This window comes from Megalops cyprinoides, chromosome 23 (assembly GCF_013368585.1).
Source record: "Megalops cyprinoides isolate fMegCyp1 chromosome 23, fMegCyp1.pri, whole genome shotgun sequence".
NCBI classification, from domain to species: domain Eukaryota; kingdom Metazoa; phylum Chordata; class Actinopteri; order Elopiformes; family Megalopidae; genus Megalops; species Megalops cyprinoides.
In genome coordinates this window covers 21,528,057-21,554,383 of record NC_050605.1, presented here as the reverse complement: position 1 = coordinate 21,554,383, position 26,327 = coordinate 21,528,057, and the positions used below count along the sequence as shown (strand labels likewise).

The 26,327-nt window shown below is 41.0% G+C and overlaps 1 protein-coding gene across 1 annotated transcript; it reads right to left on the bottom strand.

The window, feature by feature from the left end:
* Positions 1–271: 271 nt before the first annotated feature.
* On the bottom strand, positions 272–2,585 carry LOC118770192 (arg8-vasotocin receptor-like). The gene is made up of 2 exons (XM_036517716.1): positions 1,524–2,585; positions 272–626 (listed from the first exon to the last, which is right to left on the bottom strand). Exons 1-2 carry the CDS (start codon positions 2,491–2,493, stop codon positions 334–336), a joined length of 1,263 nt encoding a protein of 420 aa, XP_036373609.1. The 5' UTR covers positions 2,494–2,585; the 3' UTR covers positions 272–333.
* Between the last annotated feature and the right edge of the window lie 23,742 nt (positions 2,586–26,327).

The following is a 26,327-nucleotide window of genomic DNA, read 5'->3' as shown; positions in this document are numbered from 1 at the left end:
TGATTTAGTCTTGTATCAAGGGTATGACCACATAATACAATAATTTGTATTGTTGACTATTGTTATTGTTGTTGATTATGGTTTGATATTTTTTGCAATATCCACGTATGTTTACGTGTACTGTTTATTGAAAGGTTAGTATTAAGTGAAGAACCCAATATATCAGAAGAGAGTACAATAAAATGGCAAGCTATCAAGTTCACGTTTTCATAAACATCCGTATAATTACGCAGAAATTTCAATTGTAAATATAATGACAGGACTTGTGGTACTGTGAGAATTCACTTATTGGCAAGTGTTCATAAATTATCAAACGAAGCAGTAAATTATCATTCAGGACTCTGCCGGGATGAAGGTGCCGGATTTGGGCGAATTTTCGAAGTCTTTCCAAGTGCCCGAACTGCACGTTGGACTCCTGTTGGTCATTTTGGTTAAGAGCGTCGTCCTCCGGATGCTGCTGTCTGAGTCCTCCTTCTTGAATTTCTGCTGTATCTTGTGACAACAGGGGAAGCAGTGGGCGAAGTCGTACAGGAGGTGACCGCTGAAGATCATGTAGATCCAGGGGTTACAGCAGCTGTTGAGACTCGCGAGCAGCGCGGAGAGGGTGACCGCTGTGCTCTCGGAATCTGCAGGAGCGAATAACACGAAAAAAACGCAATGGTCATGTAACCGCTCCTCACACATGAGCCGTTTATTATAACTGGAATCTACTGTTTATACGTGATCCGGTATGGGTGGAGGTTAGGGAGGGGGCACCACAGCAACTCGAAACAAACTGAACATTTCAAATGCACCTTTTCCATGAACTTTTTTTAAACATAATTAAGACATTTAAATTAAGTGGCATTATAAATAGAATGCACCACACACATTCTCGAAATGCTACAGTTCATATTTTTAAAATTATAGTCCATGCGATTACGTAATGGAAATACGCATTGTCCCGTTATAAATGCATGCTGTTGATACCGCGCATTTTATTGTCCGCTTATTTGATGTCGCAACGCCTGATTATATCAGAAGAGACAACACCATGACACCGGACGAGCTTGTTTTGCATTCTTGTCACTGCAAACATGCTAAGCTGTTGTGTTCCTCTACATTTATTAATTTGTCATTTTTAACTGTACATTGTAATTATGTATTTTTTACGCATTCCAAAACAATTCATCCACGTTATTTACGCAACAATATCGTGTTTTCACAGCATAATACACTTTATGTATTTGTGTATAACTGTTAAGATGGAGGTAACATTTAATTGCAATATTCGTCTTGTCAACAAGTCCTGAAAACAGGTGCGCAAAAGGCTGCGTAAAGTCTTTGCAGCGTTTGTAGAGCTTCAATTTCCTTGTTACCTTTATACATAGACGCCCTGTATGTTGTTTAAAGGAATGAAAGTATTCTAAGATGATCCTATACACAGTTTTTATGTGATAAGCCGTACTGTCTTTACCTGGCGATAAGGTCCACAAAGGTGTGCTTTCTAGAAAGAAACCGGATTTAATAATCAGCATACATACCGTCCCACATGAAGTTCTTATCCCACACCGACCACATCTGCACGGTGAAAAAAGGAGCCCAGCAGACAACGTACGCCAGGACAATCACGAAGGTCATTTTCACAGTTCTCAGCTTCGCCCTGGAGATGGTGGTGACACTGTTGACCGAGGACTTCCCTATCAGATCGTTTTTAGCCGCGGTTTCCGCGGTGTTCTTTTTGGTTTTGTACTTGATGTTCTTCCATATACTGTGGCAAATGAACCCATAGCAGATGACCAGAATAGCAACCGGGACAAGGAAAATGCCAACGGTTATCCAGGTGATGTACGCTCTGACACCCCAAGGCTCTATGAAGTGTCCCCAGCAGTCGTACACGTCAGACCCGTTCTTGATTTCGCTGAGTGAAAATATGAAGTACTGCGGACTACTCAACACCAGGCTGCACACCCAGGTGCTGATAATCATGATGTATGATCTCTGAGTGGGCTGCTGGAGAGTTTTCAGTGGGTGGCAGATGGCGATGTAACGGTCCAAAGTCATCATTACCATCATGTAAGTGGAGGCGAACATGCCCAGGACCTGCAGGTGCTTTACGATTCTGCAGAGAAAGTCCGGACCATAAAAGCGAAAGGTGATCTTCCAGCACAGCTGCGGTAACACCTGGAAAAACGCGACCACCAGATCGGCCAGGCTCAGGTGCTTGATGAAGAGGTGCATCCGCGACATCTTCTTCTTAGTATTGTACATGGCTAACAGAACGCTCAAGTTGCCGATGACGGCCACAACGAAGGTGATACTCAGAACCGTGATCTCTATCTTCGCGACCTCTTCGTTTCTTCCAAATGGGTCGCTGTCATTTCTCATGGAACTGTCGTTGCCGGTGTTTTCCATCGTCGGATCTTCCGTGGGGGTGAAGCCCAAAGATTGATTATTGTCGGTGAAATTCCAGATCGCTCCCGCGTAGAGGAGCCCGTTGACTGGGAAGTGCATGGCAGAGTCCCCCTGCCTTTCCCCCAGCTGCGGAGAGGTTTCTCACTGCGCTACTGTGCAGACACGTCACTCTGCAAAGCAACCTCAGCAGAACTTCGGACCACTGGTTGCATGGAGAGCCTGGGGGCTTTTTAAATACGGCTCGAATTTCAATAACCACGCATGATTCGCCAGCAGCCAAGCCCACTTTGTCTACGCCAGCAACCAATCATATATCGCATAACGGCATAACTGAACACTCTCCCCTCCCTGACAATCATATAAAAATTAACTGGCTGAGACCACCATAAAGTAATGTTTATGTACTTTCTTTTACTGCATTTTATTGCATTTTACTGTAGATTTGGCTTGACTTTTCCATATATTGTTCTCTCTCCGGGGGTCGGGATTACATCAAAAGCAACGTGCCGATTGTAAAACAAAACAAGAAAATTCTCAAGTGGTTCCCCCTATATTTAGGAGTAAATCTCTGTTTTTTTTCCTCCCCAGATTTAAGTGGCATACCAAAATAAATCTTTTCTTATATGTACATCTTTGAAATATAAACCGCAAAACATGAATATAATTTGAATCTTGCGACAGGATAAATAATATTTAGTGCTAAAATGACTATTTATCTCATATCGTGAATCAGATTTCAAAAAATGAATATTTAATGAAAATAAATATTTAACTTGTATCTGAAATTTACTTTTTAAATAAATATTATCTTAAAATTGAGAAGAAAAATCCAAGATTTAATATTTAATTTATAAGTTTAGGTTTTATTTGTTTGTGTCTTTCTCAGATCTGAGCTGCAAAATTAACATTTAATAAAAAAAGATTTAAATCTTGAATGTTGTGTTTCAGAGTAATTGTTGTAATTTTTGTCTTATTATTGCATATATGCATAAAGAATATGCATATATTTATGTATATCTAAGTCTCAGTTTGAAATCTTTGAAAGATACTAACTAACCTATAATTAACTCCTCCCTGCTGACTGGGGGATAGTCAGGGGCTTGTACTGCTACTACCATGTGGCTGACATGGTGTTATGTTGTGGTAGCAACGATGAGGAAAATGATGGATCACTTGTATTCACAGGCAATTTAGTTACACACTGAGATAATGATTAAACTCACTGCAGTAGCTGAACCTCTCTAGATCTGATCACAAATAGAAACACAGTTTTATAAACTGAAAACTTCTTCCTGGTTTCAGAATGGAAGTCATAGCATGTTTCTCAGTTTAGATCAGTAGATCTAAATAATATGTAATCTGGCTTATATACTCTTATATACTCCAGGATCATTGTGCATTGTGTATGATTATTGATATAACATGCATTGATCACATTCAAAAACACTGTAGTACAAAATGCTTTGTAGTACCAATGGTTTGCACTCATTTCCTTTGAGAATATGATCATATTTGAATGTGTAATTGGAGTTAACATTTCATATGCTTACATGCTGAAGGGATATTGCAGTCTTCCCCACTGCTAATTAAGACCTCCACTTTCAAATTGAAATTCCTTGGTTATTAAAATAAATACCCTATCTTTGGACTGTTTCTAAATTATGCAATGCCAATAGAAGGACTGTAACATGTTGAAAATGTTCAGAGATAAGACAAAAAATTAAAGTTCTCAATTGACAGTCATTGAATGCATCTGATAAGGCATTTCATTAATAAGTCATCCAGGGAAATTTATAGTATTATCATGACTTCTAGAAAGGAAAAAGAAGGGGGACCACAGGAGAAAGCTGCATGTTATGGTATATTATTTTGCATGGTCAACACGTTGGTAATTCGTTGGTAGTTCACATTCCCATTGTTGAAGGGAAGGAAAGAAAAATACTACATTCAATTTAATGTCAATGCGATCCCTCCCAAATTTGGTTGACTCTACATATATTCATTTACGCAGAGATTTTAAGTTGAGGTTGACAATATCTATCACATCAATAAAGAATTCGTATTCACGCGTGCTCGAATGATGCTCGTATTTCCCACTGCCTGCTCAAATGCAGATCCATTCGCTCAGAGGCAGAGATCAGTCAGCAAGACGGCTGTGCAACATCTGTCTGGGAAAAGTTAAGTTGTACAAAATTCCCAAAGCTTCACTGCAGGATCAGAGCTGAAACCTCATGCAGGTTCATTGCAGGCAACTGTATTGTTATTAGTAGTACTGTATTTTCACCTTGGTACCCTGTGTGTGTGGTAGCAGAGAGTGAACATCATATCTGAAAGAGATCAATTAGATGACCCAGGATGATGGCGACCAAGTGGCTTGAATGGTTGTTTATTCTGTGTGACATTGTTCAGTAATACATGTGCACAATATAAGTAATACCATATCACACTGCCACTACCTTCATAAGGCTTAAACCATGCAGATAAAATTTTACCAGGATTGTGTGACTTCTCCAAACCAGCCATGCAAATTATGTAAGGAAACTTAGACTAACTGTGATTCATTGGCTCATATTGAATTGTCATTAGGATCCGTCCTATCTGTTTTCTCATCCCCACTTGTGTACAGATCCCTCTGCTCCCACGTGGCTGGCTTTAACACAGCTGTGAGTGAAAACAGATGAGGGAACGTCTTCTCCTTTTTTCTCTCTCTCTCTTTGGGAACATTCTCTCATGCGTACTCTTCGAATGTCAGCAGCAGCTCTGAGCGTATCCTTCAGTTTCGGAGACGTGGAGGGCAAGAAGAGGAAATGAACTTCGTTGCTGATCGTCCTGCTGATTATGCTAAATTGCAAGTTCTTTCGAGGCGGGGTGTTTATCTCGGTTGTTTCCCTGAAAAAAGGCCAACGCATTTTTGAGCCGCTGAGCACATGGGAAAATTTACTTGTCACCAAAGCAAATCCATCCGATGACAAGCCAAGCCTGACTTCATAATGCTATCGTTAAACAGTGAATGTGAACAGCTACATACTCTTTCTATCAATTCGGGATTTGACCTTCAGTTAAATTAATATTAAATTATTCTGTGGCTTCCCAGATTGAATAACTGACCCTGCGTTTCCCTAAGCACTGCATGAATCTCCAGTTATTTCTGTGTAAAAAATTACAGTAAAAAGATTTACGTTACTGCTAACTCTGTCATATAGGAAAAATAAGCAATTACATATCCATGCTTTTCTGTGCAGTTCTTCTGCTGTCTGTCCGAATTATTGATGAGAAAGAATTCAAGACTGGATTTTCCCTTTTTTCCATTTGAATTCAGATCCAAGCAATCACTTAGTGATCTCATGGTAAAATGTCTGAATAATGGAATTTTCAGGCTGCTCTTTACTACACAGTTTTATCCATTGGGATGCATGTGTCCAAAAGCAATAGCTTCAATGCTCAAAAAAAAGTTTTGCTTTTTGCTAAATCACTAGGCACAGTGATGGAGAATGTGGTTTTGTGTACATTTGAAGTCCAGACTGTGCAATGAAAACAGATGAGATGATTATTGTGCTTAATTTGTAGGTTAATGGACTAAATAATTTCCTCTCCAAATAAATCCCTCCCCCGTGTTATCATTGGAAAAGAGAATGGGTTCTCAAATGACCCTACCTGATAAAATAAAGGCTTAATTAAACATGAGAATGAAATGAGTGGGAGGGGCTGAGGCATGCTTGAACCTGATTGGTTGTGAATTCTGTGTACATTCTTCTATACAGCTTCTTTAGATTTTCTTCTTTGATTTCTTCCTTTGGAAGTTGCTCTGGATAAAAGCATTCACTAAACTGTGAGCGAGATCAGTATCAGTGGATGGAGTATGCAGGAATTCAAGCAGCTGATACTCCTCCAGCCAAGCAGGAGACGATGTGGCCAGTGGTGTTTATATGGGAGAGTGAGTCAGCCGTCTGTGAAGGCGCTCACACGCAGAAACGAGTGAGAAGTAATACTACTCCCAAACATCTAATATTTCAGCACAACAGGAAGTGAGATAGACTAGAGACTGCAGGCTAGATATCCGGTGCAGAAGGACACTCTGAGCATCCTCTGTGTCACACCTGTTACCTGACTGAATCTTAATACAGATAAAAATGGCACATCATGGTGGCGTTACTCTGAAGAGGGAAAAACATCTCAGTATCATGTAGGAAACAATAGTCTCTCAAAAACAACCACTGAATTGTTACTAGATTTCCACGAAATTGCACTGAAAGAAATGTCCCTCCACCAGATCATAATCCTGTGTGTACATCACAAGCTCCATCTACATCTGAACAGCAGTGTGAGCTGTTTCTAAGGCACCTGGGAGAGTTAGCAGGCAGTTTTCAGATGAAGTGAAGTGAAGTGTGCCCCTATGCGTTGCATATTTGGCAGCGTATTCCATAGTTCAGCTAACAGGCTGAAAACAGCACTTTTGAAAACCACAAAACCTGATCTGGTTTCAAAGCTGTAAGACAGCACTTCAACCGAAGTGTTTTGAAACATATATATTTAATTCTGGACTATATATATTTTTAAGTTGGTGAATAAACGGTCATTTGCATTTTTCTGACAAATTTTACAGATCACTTCTGGAAAAGAAAAAAAATAGTTAGAAAAACATATAAAAACATATGTTTCTAAGTGTTTCTAACCACATCCACATGCTAGCATTGGTGAGGAGAAGGTTTTTGGTTAATGGTCCAGATCTGAAAAGATCTGATAAGATCAGATCTGAAGAGACTTCAAAATGGCTGTGACCTTGTGTTATTAAATGTCTCTGTTCTGCACATGTTCATCCAGAATATTCTTTCAGGACATTTATGCCACACCCCCACACAGCCCTCATCCACTTGCCAGAGTGACACTTGTTAGGAGAAAAACTTTAAAGTGGTGAATATGGGCGTTCATGACCTGCCCAGGACTGGTCAGGAAGTATGCAGAAGTTGCCATTTTTCAGTGATATTTTTTGTTTAAAAAAAAAAAAAGAAATAAAGTTTGTGGGATGAAAGTGGAATGAATCACTTGCCATTGTGACCGACAGAATCAATAGGAGAAAGTCAGACCTGTGATCGGGAGTGGGAGTCCTAGCAAAAACAGCTTTCCTTTAGAAGCCATGTTGTTTCATTTTGCATCACACTCGAATCACCCAGAGCTTTGAACTGACAGACCTGTAATTAATTCTTTGATGGAACTCTGTGGCTTCCTGTGGCGGCCATTTTCATTCATCTTGATTCACACTTCAGAAGCGGCAGGCTCTGACCCTGGCCCTCGGCATTCCCACCTGTAAGCTTTGAGACACACCTACGTGATTCCTCTTTGGTCGAAATTAGGTCAGAACACAGTTTGTGAATTCAGAACTCTCCCGTCTCAAGGGGACCTATTTCAGTGAAATTATTCTCATGTATGTATGCATTAATTAAGTCTTATTCAGAGGCATTTGAAAGTCTTATGTGGCGTGATACAGCTGAACAATGATACATTTGGTTGTCAATGGTTAAGTTCATCTCTGCCCTTGTGATACTGTAAAGCACATTTCTTTTGTTGTATACTGGGCTTGGTACTATAACTAAGCTACGGACAAACTATTGGCAATAGGTGTGACCGGTAAAGTTAAAGGGATTATATATTATTGGATGTTTATGAGTGGGTTAAATAGTTTGAATGTTCATTAGATTTGTTTAACAAAGGCCGAATTCTGTGGTGATTACCACCATACTTCTGAAAGCAGTTATGTATAGGTAATTGATAATGGTATTTTTATAACAAAAACACTTTTATTTCCTCAATCAGTCTAACCATTTAAACATTATATTGGAATGTAAGACAAACAATTTATTCCCTGGAATGTATCTGACAGCTACAACTTTAAATACAAGTCAAAAACCACTTTTTTTTCGTTATTACTTTAGTCAAAACAAACTATTCCCAGCATGCTTCCGCAATATCTTCAGGAACCCTACAAGGAACCACCATGAAAGTAAGCGTTATTATTTCTGCGCTGTGGGAGACAGCGGCTGCCGAAAGAACAAACCTTTGGCATTATTCCAATGGCTATTTGCGGTCAATTTATCACAAAAAAACGACTCCTGCTTGAGCCGCATAATGGCCACTTTGGTGCTGCAACTTCTGGAGACCCTCATTGGGAGGGTGGGAGATTATTCTTTGAGGAGTTTTACCTTTAACTCAGACTGGTGCGGCCGAGGATGACCAGTTCTGGCACACGTACATGTTCTCACGGACTTCATGCATACTTCAAAACATTTGCTTTTGGGTTTTTTTTTTTATTTGTCGGGGGAAGGGGGTTGTGCATGTCAAAAAATCACTTTTTGTGCTTTGTGCTTTGGGGCTGTCTTTGAAAAAAATATTTATGGAATCTGACAAAATGTCACAGTTGATGTCTTAAGCAATTACTAAGACATATTCCATGTCTTGGAATCCATTTTGGGGCAATGGTGATTCTCTTGACTCATTTTATTTGTTTACGTTTTTAGTTTAAAAACTTGTATCACTCCCTTTTTACATTTCACGTGTAAAATGTTAAAAACCCCAAGATGTTGATTAAATGTGTATTCTAATGGCAAAACCTCTCCTACTGTTAGCTTGTTTGCCATGTAGCTCTTTCATATTGATATTATATTGATTATATTGATAGGACACTGACTAACAAGTGCAATGTTTTAGTGTGCAACAGATACTCTGTGCGCGTTAAGGACAAAACCAAGCCTGAACAGGGCATGGCGTCAGAGACTCCATCCCAGCTCCCAGATGTTGGGGTCCCAGTGCTGCATTCGGGTGTACCCCCTGTGTTTTCTCCACTCTACACTGGAAGGCCCCACTGACGGGCGGGGAAATGACCCCTTTATCAGGGCGCCAGTGAGACTGGGGTAGAGAGGGGACAGTCGTGTCTCCCCAGTTCTCTCCCAGAATGGCTCTCTCACTGTAGTGGGTCTGACCTTTTTTAGCCATGCGCTCTTCTGTGCTCTTGGCTCCTGCTTCATCCCCCCCCCCCCCCCCCCCCCCCCCAAACCCCCCTCCCACTACACACACACACACACACACACACACACACACACAGGCACACACACACACAGGCACACACACACACACACACACACACACACAGGCAGACACACACACACCATCCGATCCTCTTCCAGCCTTGGCTGGCTCGGTATGGCCTAGTTTGGTCATGTCCCGCTCCATCTTGCCTCTTGTACGTTTTGTTCTGAATGCTTCTTTGTTCGAGTGTGTTGAAGGCACAAATTTGGTTTCGGGGCGCCCCCCATCCAAAAAAAAAAAAAAAAAATCACGCAGTATGGTTGCCATGTGGATGGGGTCTTTGCAGCTTGCTCCAAGACTTTGGTGTCTTTCTCAGTATTGTCATTCAAAAGATGTGCCCCATCTATGACTATGATCTGCATTGCCGGGTCACTTTGAAGATGTATCCAGTTGAGGTCTAACCACAATTTGCTGCGGATTTGCCAGTATTAAATGGCAATTGTCTTTGTGGTCCACGAAGCAACCCGAAACCCCAGTCACAACATCGATACTGAGAAGCCCTGTGGAAATTGCCTTACTGGAATCATGAAGTTCTTCCCATAATCATCTGCCCTCTGTCACTAAGCATGAATCTTCCCATCAGAACCACTATGAATGCATGTTTACTCTGGTGTCACAAGGGAGACAGAATTTAAATATATTTAGCCAAATATATTAAAAAAAAAAAAAACATATAGACAACTAAATATATGAAACAGTGACTAAATATTGGAAAAAAAAACATGTACAGTAAAATGTTTAGGTTAAATATTTATTATTGTCACAACTGGGACAGAATATTGAATATTTAGAGCTGTAAGTTAAAACCTTTTTAAACACTCATAAATATGCAAAAATGCTGACTTTTTAAACATGACATTGGAACTGGTGTTAACCTTAGATGTTGAAAACACACAAGTTAAAATAAACACATTTCATGCATTTGGCAGCTCACAGACTGCAGCCTGAAGGTGGACAGTCCTACTTACTTACTTTATTTATGTGGTGGTGCTACTGGCTGTGCTTTGCTTGTCTCCGGTTCTTCTGTTATCTGCGGGGGACTCGGTGATCTGTTGCTGTGCCTCTGCCTGCTTTTGTTTTGTTAGCAACAGAAGCGGATCTGTTTCATCTGCTTTCTGCGTGGTGTCAGGAGAGAACAGAAAATACATGCTAACCTTTAATCACTTCTTTGAAATTTCCCATCCCATATAAAAGTGAACAATTTTTTTAGGTCGCACTTTCACTCACCAGCTGGTAGGATCTATTTTCTTCTGCCCTTTTATGTCTTGCCACCATTTTTGCACTGTGTGTGCAATTTCGTTAATCTGGTTGCTCTTTGAAAAGAGATTAGGCTACATTATGAACCAGAAACGCAGTTATAAAGAACAGAGTAATTTGACTCAGAAATTGAATTGATCTTGGCTGCTCTACATTTGAGCATAATGAGATGTCAAGGAAAATTGGGTGAATGCAGTCTTGGTCTGTTGTGACATCATATTCTTGTAACAACAATTTTATGAATGAGTCATGGGAAAGACTGAAGAGGATCAGTGTTTGTGAAGGACTCATTCAATGCAGTAGTACTGTAACTAAGTAACAGTGAAGATACAGCAAGATGGCCATTAGAAAATCCCATTGGTGAAATTAAGTATAATTACAATTTCGTATGCTAATCTTGTTATGTACATTGATTATTGGGTCTGCAGATTCATGTAATGCTTAATGTGTTTATTTTTAGAATGATGCCTAGATGTCTTCTGCATGTTTTGTGCATTGACTTTCTTTGTGCTTTGAGTAACACAAGGCCTAATTTTTCTTTGTTTCTTTCACAGCTTCACAAATTCAGTGACTTTTGAAACATATTAACTGAAAAAATATTATATTATTATATATATTATTATATTATATATATAATTATATAATTATATATATTATATATATATATATATATAATTATATTATTATATATATTATTACTATTTCATTTAATATTACATATTAAATGAAAAAGTTCAAAATAAATGAAATAAATGAAAAAGTTCAAAAGGGACAAAAGGCCTTGTGATTAGACTGAATGGAGGCCATGAGTCATTCTTCTAAATTTCTCAGTGTTTTTTTTTTTTTTTTACTTCAGTTCTGGACTGATTTTTCCCATCAGGCCTTTGTTTCTTCTGTTATTGCCTTTACATAACCAGGAAGTGATTAATTGAAAAACATTTCTTCACTATGTTGGAAATATTGAAATACATAAAATGGACTTCCCCCTAGAAGATGTTAAAAGGTTTAATGTTCAATTTATATGCAGAGAGTGCCTGGCACCACAAATTTCGAGCTAGATGAAGAAAATGTGTTTTATGTCAAGAATGGAAAGATCTGTGCAAACACCCGCACAAAGCCAGGAGTAGAGTTACTGTATTTTAAAAGCCAAACAGTTAGGAGTAATAAGATACGTAATGAATATGTAAGCCCATAATGGGTTTCTTGAGCATTTAAAATCAACACATATTTTCACGATCGGGTCTTTGGGAAAACGCTTAGGCGCAGATTCAATCAGCGTTTGTTAAGTTTGACTAACTAGATATATGCCACTGCCATCGGTACCAATGCAGTTCATTCCATCAATGTTGGTGACCGTTGAACTTGCTGAACCTTGTTTGTGAGGAACAACACAAGGAAGTAAAGTTACACCTGCATTGTCTTATGAATCAAAGTGATGGACACACATTTATTGAAGCCAGGCCTTGGTTTGACTTATCGCTGATCAAAGACAGGTGTAGTTTTTTTTTTTTTTTTTTTCCAGTTTGTCGACATTCATTTAAGTTACAAAATGAAAATGCCTGCTTTTCAGAGCGGAGCATCACAGCGTTATTAATAGTGGAGAGCTAGCCCAACCCCCCCCCCCCCAAAAAAAAAACAAAACAAGCAAAAAAAAAAAAAAACCCAAAGGACAAAGGCATGACACAAATGTATGTTTTACTTGAGAAGACCCAGTCCTGGTCCTCTGTAACGTGGTACTGAGAGGAGCCAGTGCAGGTATTCTCAGACCTTGCCCTGTGTTATGGCTTCTTCTAATGTTTCTGTTCCTGCTCATTTTATAGTATCGGCTGTGTACTACAGGAAGGTAAGGGCAGTGAAGGTATTTCAGATGCAGGCTGTTTACAGCATTCTCCTGAAGTGGAGGTTAAGAAAACGGAACGGAGTGAGTTAAAGGAGTTTAAAGACCCGCCTGGTCTTAAAGTTGAGCCAACAGTTGGCCCATTTCACACAGACGCCCGGTCGCTCGTTTCTTACTGTGAGGTAAATGTCAGGGGCTGTACTTGTGCTGGAGGGAACAGTTCGCACTCCTGTGAACAGCTGAAAGGTGCAAGGGTGGAAAAGCCACGGGGTGCCTCCATGTGGTCCGGAGGGTCCTGCCCCAGGTTAAACATTTTAATTAAAACTTTAATAAGTTTTAATTAGACAAAAGAGGAGCTAAATCATTACAAATAATGACACCGTAGTAACAGTAATACCCTTCTCAATGTATCTGTCTGCTCAGAAAGCACAGAGATGGCATAAGGGATGTCAGACTGAGCTTTATCTCTTAACAGAAATTGCATTTCGAAAGGTTATCATTTTACACGTGTTTATTAAGTCTTTCAAAGCACACAAAAATCCTATACTGGAAATTCAATCGACTGCTTTACGACCTGGCTCAAAAGGCGCATGTCCAAAATGTGTGGGTACATGGATCTTATAAAGGCGATCTATAAATTGGGGGTTGTATAAGTTTTATGGCTTTTCTCTGTGTGTGTTGTATGTACAGGTGTCTGTGTTGAAGCCTAAGCAAACAGAACACAAGGTTCTCTATCCCGTGAAAGATGTTTCTGCGCTGTCACAAGTTACGCAACCTGTGTTCCATTGGCATAATAAATGCTTGAGACAGTTGACTTTTATTTAAGCCTCCTTTTCGCATGTCTTTTATATTCTCAAAGGTTGTTCTTGTTTTTTGGGTACATATCAGTAATTTCCAAAGTATCTCATATGAATTGTAACTTAAACTTAATGCATTTATTCAGCTGCTGAAAATGTCCTAATAACTGATCTTAACCAAAATTGTGTATGCTGTTGCTTCCCTGGCCCAGGGGGTTCAGCACCTCGGGCTTAAGTTGGAGGTTTGGCTTGGTTTCGGGACTGAAGTTTGTTTTAAGATTTAATTACATGCTACTTGTTGGCCGCTGACCCATAAAATTGAGCCAAAGATGAGCCGGTTGGATGTTTGCAGTATGACTCTAATGTAATTTCACAGCTATGGTGCTTAGACTTTGTGCCCTTCCTACGTGTTTATACATGCTGCTACAAGCTGGGGGTCCTAGTCTGGCTGCAAGGAGAACAGTATAAATTACATCTTTTGACACATCTGTATTTCAAAGTTTCAAAGGCCAGGGGATGCTTTTTTTTTCCCCCTGTGATGAACTTTGTTTGTAAATGCATTAACTTCTACCTAATTTACTGACTCAAAAACAGAAAAGTTTTTTTCTGATTATTTAATCCGTGTCAACATATTGCTGCATACCGCATTGTGTAACGTTAAGATTTTAAATGATGAAAGCATTACTGCAGGCATGGTTTCAAGAGATCAATCTTATGAACATTCAAAAGCAGAGAGCAAAACAATGAGACAAAATGTATTGCAATGAAAGCAATTCACTGTGCAGGACTATATTATGCATTACAGGAGGGCTTTTAAACAAGGGCCCCGTGAATGACAGTTCAACAGTAACAGCCCTATACATTGGCTCAGACAGTGACCAGCAGACCTACGTGACCTTTGCATCACTGGCATTACACAGAGACACGGATACACGGAAGATACACAGAAATCGAATGCCTGGAGGTCCTCATTGTATTCCAATATTAAAGCAGTCCTTGCTTTGGGCGTACCGGCAGCTGTAGCCCTCAGAGTGCCAGAGCTCTGAAAGCAACAAGGCTGACCAGGAAACAGTGGTGTTGGTGTTCACTATTGCAGTATCATTTGTTTTATATACTGCACGTGTTCATGACATTGTTATACCAGTACAAATATGAATCATTTGTGTGTTACATTATCACGTCACATTAAACATCATGTTATTGGAATTTAGCAGACTTCTTTATCCAGAACTGCTGGCATAGGTTACAGTTTTATCCATTTACCCAGCTAGATATTTACTGAAGCAATTGCAGGTTAAGTACCTTAAGGAAATAACAGCTGTGCCCCCAGGGGGAATCAAACCAGCAACATTTTGGTTACAAGACCACCTCCTTACCTCCATGCTACACTACTGTCAACTCTGCCGTAAATGTGTTGTCCTTTTGTGGCATGAGAAGGGCAATGCTCACAGATCGCCCCCCAATTTGGGGGGGGGGATCTCAGGAACGTGTTCCCTGTGATGTAATGGCCCCTCCTGTATGCAGAAGGGAACAGTCACACATCTGAGCAAACGAGCAAACTGATCTACTCCCTTTGCCACTTCCATGCATTACGTTTCTCTGAGCATAGTATCTGCTGGACCCTCTCATTTCCTGTTCTCACCATAAGCGATCAATCACGACCAGAGAGTATCTGGGCAGGTGACCAGAGCCCTGTCATTGCCATTGGGGGGGGGGGTTAGCAAGTTTTCCATCACAGACAAGTCGTTACTTTATGGTGAATCAAGAAAAACTCAGGGAACATTAACTCCTCAGAGAGTTTTACAAGTCTGTCTTAAGCTGATGATGTCAACAGGAAGGTAGGATGGCTTGAATTAAAGGTTTTGATTAAAACTGATATTAAAGTTTGCTGTTGCCTTAACTGATAACAATAACCTTGACTGATATGGTGGTTGAATGTTTTTTTTATGATGCTGATGGGAATCATTATTTGCTTTTGTTCACAAAAACATGTAATTTCACAGGGGTCATATTTCTGTCTTCTTTACAATGGCATACTTTCATTGCATTGTGCAAATGTCTCCCTTTTTCTGCTGCAAAACAGACTGGATGAAATAAAATTAATAACCTCTTACAACAATAAGAATAAAATTTAATTAAATTAAAAATCAGCTGATAAGTTGTTCTTTAAAGGATTTCTTCAATATTGTCCAAAGGGTAGAAACTCATTTGGAAAAGATAAAAAGTTCATGGTTGCATTGTAACAATATGACATGAATATGATTGCTTTGTAATTTTCTTCCAGGTACCATCTGTACAGTGCCACACTTGGTCTATTTGAAGGTCAAATATAAAGCCAGAAAAGAAAAGGCATTTTGATTCACCCTGTTGTTAAAAAGTTTAATTTATCACCATGACAGCTGTAACCATGATGCTGCTATCAATGGACCAAAACATGATTTTCAATTCAGGAATCCCATAATTTGTATATTTATCAGAATCACCATAATCAGCTTTACAGTCTACAGTGTATTCTTGATTTTTTTTTATCAACAATTCTTCTTTTTGTGAAAACACCAGCATTTCCAATAAAACAACACTACCAATAGTAGTAGTACTTATAATAATAATAAACGTCTTAATAGCTGCATCGAGCTAAGCTCAGAGGGCACACAGATTTTTGAAATAAGATATATGGCTCAAATGGGAAACATCCCTTCAGAGTCTCTGCCTGCCATGTGAACCCCTAGTATAACCAGGACGAATGAAAAACTGCAAACAATTCCCGCAGAGGCTCATTCATCTACGGAAGAGAAACTAATATTCTCCAGGGTTCGTCACTTTTAACCCCTCTTCTCCCATAACGCCCTTAAACTGCCCGCCCAGCGTCTGATCTCAGATGCTAAACTAGGCAGGATTTATGCCGCTTTGGCACCAAAGACCCCCGTAAGAGAAAGTTGCGCCTGTTTACATTCCGCCCCCCCCCCCCCCCCCCCCCCGCCTCTTACTGCCAGTGAGAACACATCTGGCGAGGGATGCCGCCGTGCTGATTTGTGAAACTGCAGACAAATTGGAGCCGAGGGGGCCCCCTCGTTCGGAGCTGTCCCTGAGCTGGAGCGTGAAACGCAGCGTGGTGACCTCGGTGGGCGATCCGTCCAGCCGCGCAGACCCCTGCTGCGTCTCCGCTCTTAACTTGAGCTATGCGCGTATTCGACCGTCCCTCCTCCCTCACCCACCGGCTTCAGCAGTCTCGGAACATACTTCACCAAGTTTCCATCAGACGCGCAAGACGCGCACAAGGTGGTACGAGCGCAAAGGTGCAATCATTACATAATCAATACCGTTAGTCATCCGCTGAGGGGTTACGACTTCATCGCGCCGCTCCACATGCTGCTCGGCCGCGGCTGATAAAGGGGTCCGTGCTAAAACGCGGAGACCGTGAAACAGAAATAGAGGAGTTAAGAGCGCGGGTGCGTGTCTGCGATAAGAGTAATACTGCTCTCAGAACTCCCTCTCGCTGATCTCCCGTGTCAGCCATTGCCACTCCCGATCGGCCGTGTGCGGTTGCTATAGTACCCAGCTATTCTTGCAGGTTATTAATCAATAAACGGGAGCGTTTTCGCGCGCTAAGTGGTGATGCGGTGATTGATGGTTTGCGGGGTGAATGTAAGTAAGCTGCACATGTCCATGAGGCTGTCTTGAGTGCAGCTTTAAATATGCCATGCGTGATTCAGCAAATGACTGTATGTTTGCGCCGCCTCGCCCCCCCACCAGCATTAGATGTGTGGATCCGCGTCCCCGTAACACCTGTGATGTGCTTTTAATGGCCGGTCCCGGTGTTTATCTTAGATCCTTACTGTGGTTCACGTAGAGAAGCGTGATTAAATTTAGCCCACTGTGGAGCAGGGCTCTACAGAAATAAGTGGCTTTGTTTATATAGGCTCCAGGGTCTAATTTGTGCTGCATATAGAATTTCCTGTCTTCCCCTCAATGGATGATGACCATGGAGTTTCCTGTTGCCTCATCAAAAAGTGGTCAAATGCGTCTGATCCATCATCCTGATAATCCAGATGGACTATTAAGAACATTGCCTGTGAGAATCCGTTTTTTCCAGTAGGGGAGGAGAACTGAGTGCTTGCCTCTGGATCACCCATTCCCCCCCAACCCCCCCCCCCCCCCCCCGACCACCCCTTCCCTGGCTCAGACAGAATTATTTGAAAAAGGCAGTTTATGTCGCAGGTCCTCATAATCAAAGCAGAGGATTAGCTAGACATGGTTCCTGCCCTCTGGTATCAACTGCTGTGCCGTTTTCAAAGTGGATGAGCTGTGAAAGAAATATTTGAACTAACTCTTCGCTCATCACAGCTGAAAAATCATGCGTGCATATTTACATGGACGGTGTGGAATTTCACTGAGAGACTCAGACAGTGCTGCGTGTTTGAGTAACTACAGAGGCTCCTGCAATGCGTTCCGGAACTGTGCAACATTCCGTTTCCCATTGTATAATTCAGCGGAATATTCCATACAAACTGTACATTGCTTACGACATTTTTCATGAATACAGCTGGTTTCAGACTCCAGGGGAAATTTTAAAGCATGGCTGTACTGTATATGATGTTTTTTTTTTTTAATTTATCCTTTATTTAACCAGGAAGGTCCCATTGAGATACAATATCTCTTCTGCCAGGGAGTCCTGGTCAACAGCATCAGGTATTTTATGTAAGGTGTCAGGTAGGGTTTTTTAAGGTTTTCACGGGTTGCTAGAGTCATGGACAAACACACACAGAAAAAGATGCACTTACCAACCAGATTTACAAGTGCTTCCAGTCTGAGGAGCTTTGTGTGAGGCAGTGTTAGAGACATATTTCATTATCATTCTGTGTTCAGAGAGCTGAATGTAAAGGGCAGCACCAGCTTTCAAGTCCTGACCCTTGACTTCCTCATTTATAAGAGCCCCGGCTACCTGTAAACCAGCCAGGAAAACTTCACAGAAACCTTATCAAAAGAGCGGCCTTGATCTGGAAGCCTTTGTGATTTAGACTCAAGAGTTTAGGCGCACTGATGGCCTATAAAATGTCATCCTCACCATCGCAATTTAACGGCCACAATTAAGCCTCCCATGATTTGTTTGGAGAGAATCGCAGGAATTTGCTTGGCTCTCATTTAAAAGAAAAGAGGTATAAAACTGGGATTATCTTACAGGTAGGAGCATGTTGGGCTTTTCATGTGAAATGCAAGCTGGTGCCTTATCTAAAGTCCTGCACAGTATCATATACGAGATTGACGGGCAAAGGATCCACTGAGCCAAAGGACAGATAGCACCACATAGTAAATCACAGCACAGCCTGGCCTCCATCTGCTGAGAATTATGGGTATTAAAGAGATGCGAAGTCTGACGAGCATCATCCCGGGGAAAATGCTGATCATCCCAAACATTTCCAAGCATTCCCTTTGAGTTTAACTGACAAATCCTTGTTGTTTTTTTATTCACAGAAGTTAATGTGATCTCCAGTCTTCAATTGGATGATAATATTATGATGAAATGGGATGTAAATGAAATGTTAATAGCAAGCATCAGTCATTCTTTATGAGGAGGGCCACACGTTCTCTATAAAAGGATTGGGGGATGCATGTCTATCGTAACCATTTATATATTGCATAATAACTCAGAAACATGCATGTGCACTGAATGCAGCTTATGAGAATTTATTTATAGCACTTATGCATTTATGGAAGGCATCTAGTTATTATAAGAGACCAATATTACAATATTAGGAAAAAATCAACCCCAGTCTTCAGCTTTCTTGTGATATGGCATTTTTCCAGCCTTTGAAACCCAGCAAGGCGTAACATGGCCCAATGAGGTCACACGGTGTTGACGTCAGTCTGTCTCCTTCCAGCCTTGTTAATGAGTTAAGTGGTTAATTTGTTAATTAGTTGTTAATTAATTAACAGATCTTAATGGACTCCCATTCTGTGGCAGCACAGGGAGTTCAGGGGGCCTGTTTCCCTCCACGGTCCCGCACACGTGATGTCTGTTTGGAGAAGGCCCGAAGCACAGACGGCCGTTCTGTCTCCGGCTGCAACATGTTTTCTGAGAACTGGCCTGGGACGCCTGTGAATGAGTGGAGGTGCAGTGGCAGGATTGAGCGTTTGGGGTTCAGGCACCTCGGCCAGAGTAAACTTCCCCCCTGGGCTGATATATGGTGTTATTAGGACCTCAGTCATTATGTAGCACTGACTCTGATCGCCACAGGATAAGAGGTTCAGGCTCTCTTCCAGCCCGACCGGGGCTTGTGCTGATTAATGTAGTAGTTTAATCCTCCGTAGCTCTCTGATTGGAGGATGAGATGCACGAGGTGATTCATGGCTTTTGACACGTGTATGGTACGTGTAATGTTTCTCCTCCTGTCCTCAGAATACCCCCAGTTGCTTTAAGCTCTTCGGTCAAAGAAAGGACAAGACTGCACATGAAAAACTGTGATTACTTCAATCTTGTCAATTTTTCAGATATTTAGAGAATTTAGTCATTTGCACTCCCTATTCTTCATATTTCTTTTTTGTATATTTTTTATTATTTAAGCTATAGCCATCAAACCTACTATGAACAGGGTTTTTTTAAAATCTGATTTGAAATGAATCGTGGTTGTACTTTGGATGATGAATGTCTTGGAATTTGAAATGACACAAACACACCCACATTCTGACTGCCTAGAGACGCTGTTTCAGCGCAAAGCAAGAAAAGTAATGTCATCTGCCATAAGCGTGCACAGACCACCTATCAATCAGATCACCTATCAAATGGCAGTTACATACAGTCATATACTATACCCAAGTTGTTTAATAAGAGAAACATCCAAGCAGCTCTGGGCGGAACCATATCTTCCACATGCAGTGCAGAGTAGCTGTGTAACAGGTCTAAGTCGTGGCCTGAGATACCGACTCCCGCCACACTCCCTGTCATTGGGTCCCCTGTTGTCACTGAGGTCACTGGCGCTCAGCTGTGCTGAAGTGTGGAGAAGTTTCTGCCACAGACCAAATGCCACCTTATCACTGCATTTGTCATTCTGACAGCTCACAGACATAAACACTCTGACTTCACGCCCCTGTGCCCCTCGAAAAATCACAGAGGGTAAGGGGCTAGAATTCCATATGTCTGACATCGGTCTGCTATAAAAAGAAATATACCACTCATACCTACTGAAGTCCATGCAGATGCAGGAAGCGTTTACTTATGTTATGTTCTTAAATGTTACTGTATGGTGTGTGTCCGTACAGGCCAAAGATGTTTTGTACAGCTATTTTTACAACTAGAGAATGCAGTACGTGGTATTTTTCTAATTTGCTTACCTGAGTGTCAGCCTAGTTCAGTGTTATACTTGCTGTGTGATGGTTACATACAGTTGGCAAAGCTCCGTGTAAGCGGAAGTTATTTATGTAATGGGTTAACTGCCAACAGCATTTGATATTGGTAACGGTCAACAGTCATCTTTTGTGCACTTGAACACATTTCTGAGAGGATACCTCTTCATTCAGTAAACATTTCAACAAGTTCATTGCCTATTTAATGCTTAAAAAAGGAACAATTCCACAGCAGCTCACATCAGGCATATTCTGTCAGTGTTAGTAAGTACACCGTGCTGCTGATGCATGAGCCATTGGGGACCTACATTACTCATCTGCGTGACAATGGAGTCAGACGAAGCGGACAGCATTCCTGTGAAGTTAACGTTCCAGTCCTTTCCAGGTTTTTGTGTGGAACGTTGGTCTAATGGAAAGAGGTTAGGGTTAGGTTGTCCCTGTATCCTTTGTCTGAAAGGGTTTCTGGCCCTACAGGGCTTGCAGTTAATTTACAAAAAATGTTCTTTTGAAAAGGAAGCCCGATCTGCCACTAAATAGGCATTTGTGGCCATAAAAATCGAAAATGGAATGCTCTGTCGTAACTCAATACTGTGTATTGGAAAGAGCTTGTATCTCAGGAAACAATGTATTTATTTTCCAATAGAAGCTTTAGTTCCATGATATGGAATGACAGATGTTTCAGTACTGATGTGTGTAAGCTGTGAGTGTTCAGTGGAGTGCTGTACTACAGATTTAGCCATTAGGTCATGGTAATACAAAGCTACCATATACAAGACTTACTTTTGTAGATTTAGTCTCATTAAAAATCCAAATGTGAAAAGTTTGAAGCAGGGTTTATATTCAATAAATATAGAAATGGTGTGTGCAGTGTTGTAGGGGAACTAACAACTTTAATTTATGTGGATTTAGCCTGTGGACATCGGAGAACGCATAAAGATATGAGTCAAATACAACTGATCGATGCATTTAAAAAAGAAATGAGAAATGATGATCCATAACTCATTCAGTACTGGCCTCAGAGGCTTAGATGCCAGAAAGCAGCTGTTTTATTGATGTCTTAACCTGATTTACTCTGAGAGAGAAAATGGTAAATTGTTTCCCAGGAGGTGAAATTAAGGAGGATCTCATTATCTGTTGCATTCACATTTACATACTGGTGGATGAAGGCACAGGCCGTCTTAGGTGATTGCCTGTGACTTGTTCAAAGTGACTGGATGTGTTGCACATTATATTACATGCTTTAATAATCTTTTCTAAATCTAAAAACAAAAAAACAAAACGTGCTCCTCCTGCTGTGTGTCACATATTTATTAGCTGCCGAGAATACGGGATAATACTGGACTGGAAGATAATGCACTTCCTGGCTGGCACTGTGGTACTTGCTTCAGGCCTGGCTATTATGCCAACATAAGCTGTTCATCTGCGTTTCACAGGGATATCTGCCAATCTCACTGATAACACCACTTCCCTCTGAAAAAGCAAAACAACTCCTGAACCACCAGGGTTATGCAATGGTGAGCCATTATCCGCATGTGGACCCGTTTGAGTGACATTTCACGGTGGAGGGCCGCCCGGAAAAAAAGCAATAATGCAGTCTATGTGCAAGATGAGAAGACTGCAGACCTATCTGTCAGCCTGGAGCTGTCCAGCCCAGATCATCTATAAACCTATTAATCCCCACCTGTCAGGACCCACCGCCTTTATCACGAACCTCTGCCCAGCAAGGAGCGAGGAATCCACTGAAATATTTTGACAGCCCACCATTAAAAAACCTTGAACTCCTCTCTGAGCCTGCTCTTAACGTTATACGTGTAGACAAGCTCACATTATAATTAGTAATCCCATTAAGAGAGAAAGTGGGACGCCCTGAACTCCTGCCTCTCGCCCTTGGGGTGTTGCAGTGACACGGCCATGGTACTGCGTGTGGGACCGCCTGATTGGATACTCAGAGTGCCGAACTAAATGCCAGGGTGTACACTAAAACCAGGCACAAAATTCCAAGTTCACATAGTTGTGGAGGGGAACCACAGAAATGTGGTCCAGCGACATCTAAGGGACAGCACTCTGTTTAAAATGAATCCTCTCCAAGACTCCAACAGAGACTGGTAATGTGTTTTGAGGAGAAGAATATCTACACTTCAAATGATCCTGTAAGGGTTATTATGTGTGAAATGAGGTACATGTTGGTATGAACCTGCTTGTTTATGAAACTTTTGATCTACATGAGATGCAGAGAGATCTTAGTGTTATATTAAAATCTCAGTGCATGCTGCATTAGAGTTTATAAGTGACCTTTCAGGGTTTGTTTACAGTTTATAATTGCATCATTACACTTAGTGGCTTATAGAAGGTACAAAAGTGTACAGAATAAGGCCACATAAATAACACTGCATGCAGAAAATGTCAGACCACATCTTAACAAGTGTCAATCTCGCACACAGTGGTACGATAACAAAATTATTGATGTGCAGGACAATGCAATTTAATGAGCTACAACTGTTTAGAACTTTTTAGTGCAATTTATACAGGTTGTAGTGGATATCACCTGAGGGATTATCATGTTTCTCACAGTACGGTCCACTGGCAGGAATGCAACTGCAGTGGACGCCAGAGATCAACACTCTGCACCGACATTAAACTCTGTATCACTGAAATAAATATGTGAATCTCTTGTAAGTAATTCAGGCCACTTCCAAGGCCATCATCTTAAGAGCCGATCAATATCCCGGCCTGTTTACCGCTGTCTGCCTGTACAAAGCTGTCAGCGTCTCGCTAACGGCCGTTTCATTTGAGCTTCTGGAAACCGTTATTATTGTACTGGCTCTGCAGCTATAGCGAGAGGTAATGACAGTCAGGAATGAACTTTCCCTAGCATCTGAGCTACGAACTCAATGACCTGGTCCGAGCTCAGTGGAAGGGTTTTGTCGCACCATCTGCATGTAGTCGGAGGGAAATGGGGTGTGAGAAGTGGAAGGATAACAGAGAATTCCCAAAGGTTAAAGGGACACGCATCCCTTTTCACTGCTGAAATTACAAACAGATATAACAGGTGTGCTAACACCTAAAACTGTTTTTCTCCACAAACGTCTCCAAAAATGGCTGTCTGTTGCCTCCTTGCAGTACCTGATTAACTGATTGATTGATTGATTATTTATTGTCATCCCCACGGACCTGCAAAAACTTAAAGCATGGCAACATGAATACATACAGATAATGGAATACATGCAAGCAGTTCGGGGGGGGCGGGGTACAAGGGGGCGGGGGGTGGGGGCAAGGGTCACAGTTCTTATAATGGTAATATTGGTGAATGTATTTGATACTTATGAGAACAACAGACTTTTGGGCTCCGGTTGTGTTGCAGACTGGTGTTATAAATCTTTGGCCTAATGGCAGAGTCACTTAAAAGCACATGGAACCATTTGTGGGTTCCATGGATTTTTAAAAACGTCTGTTTAGATGAAAGAATGTTGACAATATGCACAATATACCATTGTGTATAACATGATGGATTTTTATAATGTAAAGATGTGGCTGGTCAACTACAACCAATACACCAATAACCAATACACAATGATGTACTTATCACACACTGATAAGACAACTTCAAAGCATTTCAGGTGAACAGTGAGGGTTCATCGTCAGGTAATATTCTGAATAGCATGAATACTGCTTGTTGGCTGGCCACATAAAAGACATAGAATTTATTTTATATAATAGTGAACATTTGTATTTTATTAATCATTTGTAGTAGTAAACCTGACAAAAAAGTACAGTATGAGTTAGTCACCAATTTAACCAATAATTTAGGTTTTCTGTTTCTGTTCCTTTCCATTTTGAAATGATTCTGTGAGCATCATCTGGACCTGCAGTACAGAGTATCGTGCAAGTGGCCATTGATTTTCCTACAAAGGATCATTTAATAATAAGAGGACTGTGACCGAGGATCTATGGGTTAATCCTTTCTTAACCTTTTTGCCTTGGAACAGAGTGTTCAAATTAAAAAAAAAACTGTTCTAGGTAACCTCAGTGATCGCCACAGCTATTTAAAACATTTAATACTTCTATTCACATTCAGGAAACTCTACCGACTGCTGAAACGTGTGTATGTGTTTACATGTTGTTCAAGGAAGACAATCGTGCTCAGGCAATAAACAGATTTTTTGCATCCTGTTCCAGAATTCTTTAGGCCCTGGAGTCTGCATTTTATCTTTCTGTTTACAGAGTAATATGCTAGCTAAGCATAACACCCACAGAGATTGATGCATACCTCTTGTAGGGAGCTGACAAGGGGGCCCTGCTGACACGGACAGTGCAGGTAATTAGAATAAAGTGTCTCCAACTGCATCTGAGAGGATTAACGCATTTTTCTCACCAATTAGAGCAGGTTCCAGGTCGTCCTCTATTCCCTGCCTAAGAACAACTGCAATAAAAAATTTATGGGCAGATTCAATGAACACCCTTTATAATAACAGAAATGCAAAGCTGTTGTTCATGCCGGTTTAATGGGCATGGGAAAGTATCACCAACCTGTAGTGAAATTCAGCGCAGGCAGTAAATTCTTGAATGATTGAATGATAATATTGTGGGCGGTGAATTTAAACTATGTGACCTCTCGCCCTGCGCAGTAGATTTTAGAACTGTCAGTGTTTATTTGGACTATTTATTTATATCCTTCTTTGATTAAAAAAAGGGATAAAGTTGTTGGAATGTGAGAGGATTCTTACATAACTAAACCTAAAAAAAGAGCGAACCAATGGCCAGCGTTTGAAAAATCATTTGATAAATTAGCATGTTTTCTTTTGCTTAATTTTCTTTTTGAGTTTTCCTTTGTAGTCAGCAGTACTAATTTTCACTCGCCGTGACAGCCTATACAGGAGTGCAGCATGAAACAAATGCAAATATTTGCATAATTATTTTTCACACTACAGTTCCCCCACTGCACTGCAGTGAAGTGGTTGCTGGTTGGAGGATGAGTGATACTCCATTAACGTCACCCCAGAAACTCGCAGGAACCCAGCAAGCTGCAGGGTGTCAGGAGTGGTGTGCCAAGGGAACTCTGGTCATTAGGGGATTTTTCTTTTAAGGTGGATTGTCTTTTCGTTTCCAGAGACTACAGGGTGTGTCAAGAGCAATGAGTGTGCATCCTTTATATTATTGTCATTTAGCAGATGCTCTTATCCAGAGCAACTTACATAGGTTACAATTTTATCAGTTTATACAGCTGAATATTTACTGAGGCAACTGTGGATTAAGTATCTTGCTCAGGGACACAGCAGCAGTGTCACAGTGGGGAATTGAGCCAGCAACCCTTTTGGTTATGACCCCTGTTCCTTACCACTATGCTACACTGTCGCATCCAAGCTTTTTCCTAAACGTAGCTGTGTAAGTTACATTAAATTACATGTCATTTAGCAGAAGCTCATAACCAGAGTGACATGCATAAATGACAATTTATCTATTTACATAGCTGGACATTTACTGAGGCAGTTGTGGATTAACTACCTTGCTCAAGGGTACAGCAGCAGTGCGCCAGTGGGAAATCAATCCAGGAACCTTTTGGTTACGAGTCCTGCTCCTCACCACTACACCGCGCTGCTGCCTGAGTGGTTCTTAACTGGCAC

Excerpts from the sequence above, each read along its gene's own strand:
- LOC118770192 (XM_036517716.1), bottom strand. The coding sequence starts at position 2,493 with ATGCACTTCCCAGTCAACGGGCTCCTCTACGCGGGAGCGATCTGGAAT. Across the intron at positions 627-1,523 it reads TAAGAACTTCATGTGGGACG|ATTCCGAGAGCACAGCGGTC; the intron begins GTATGTATGCTG and ends TCGCTCCTGCAG.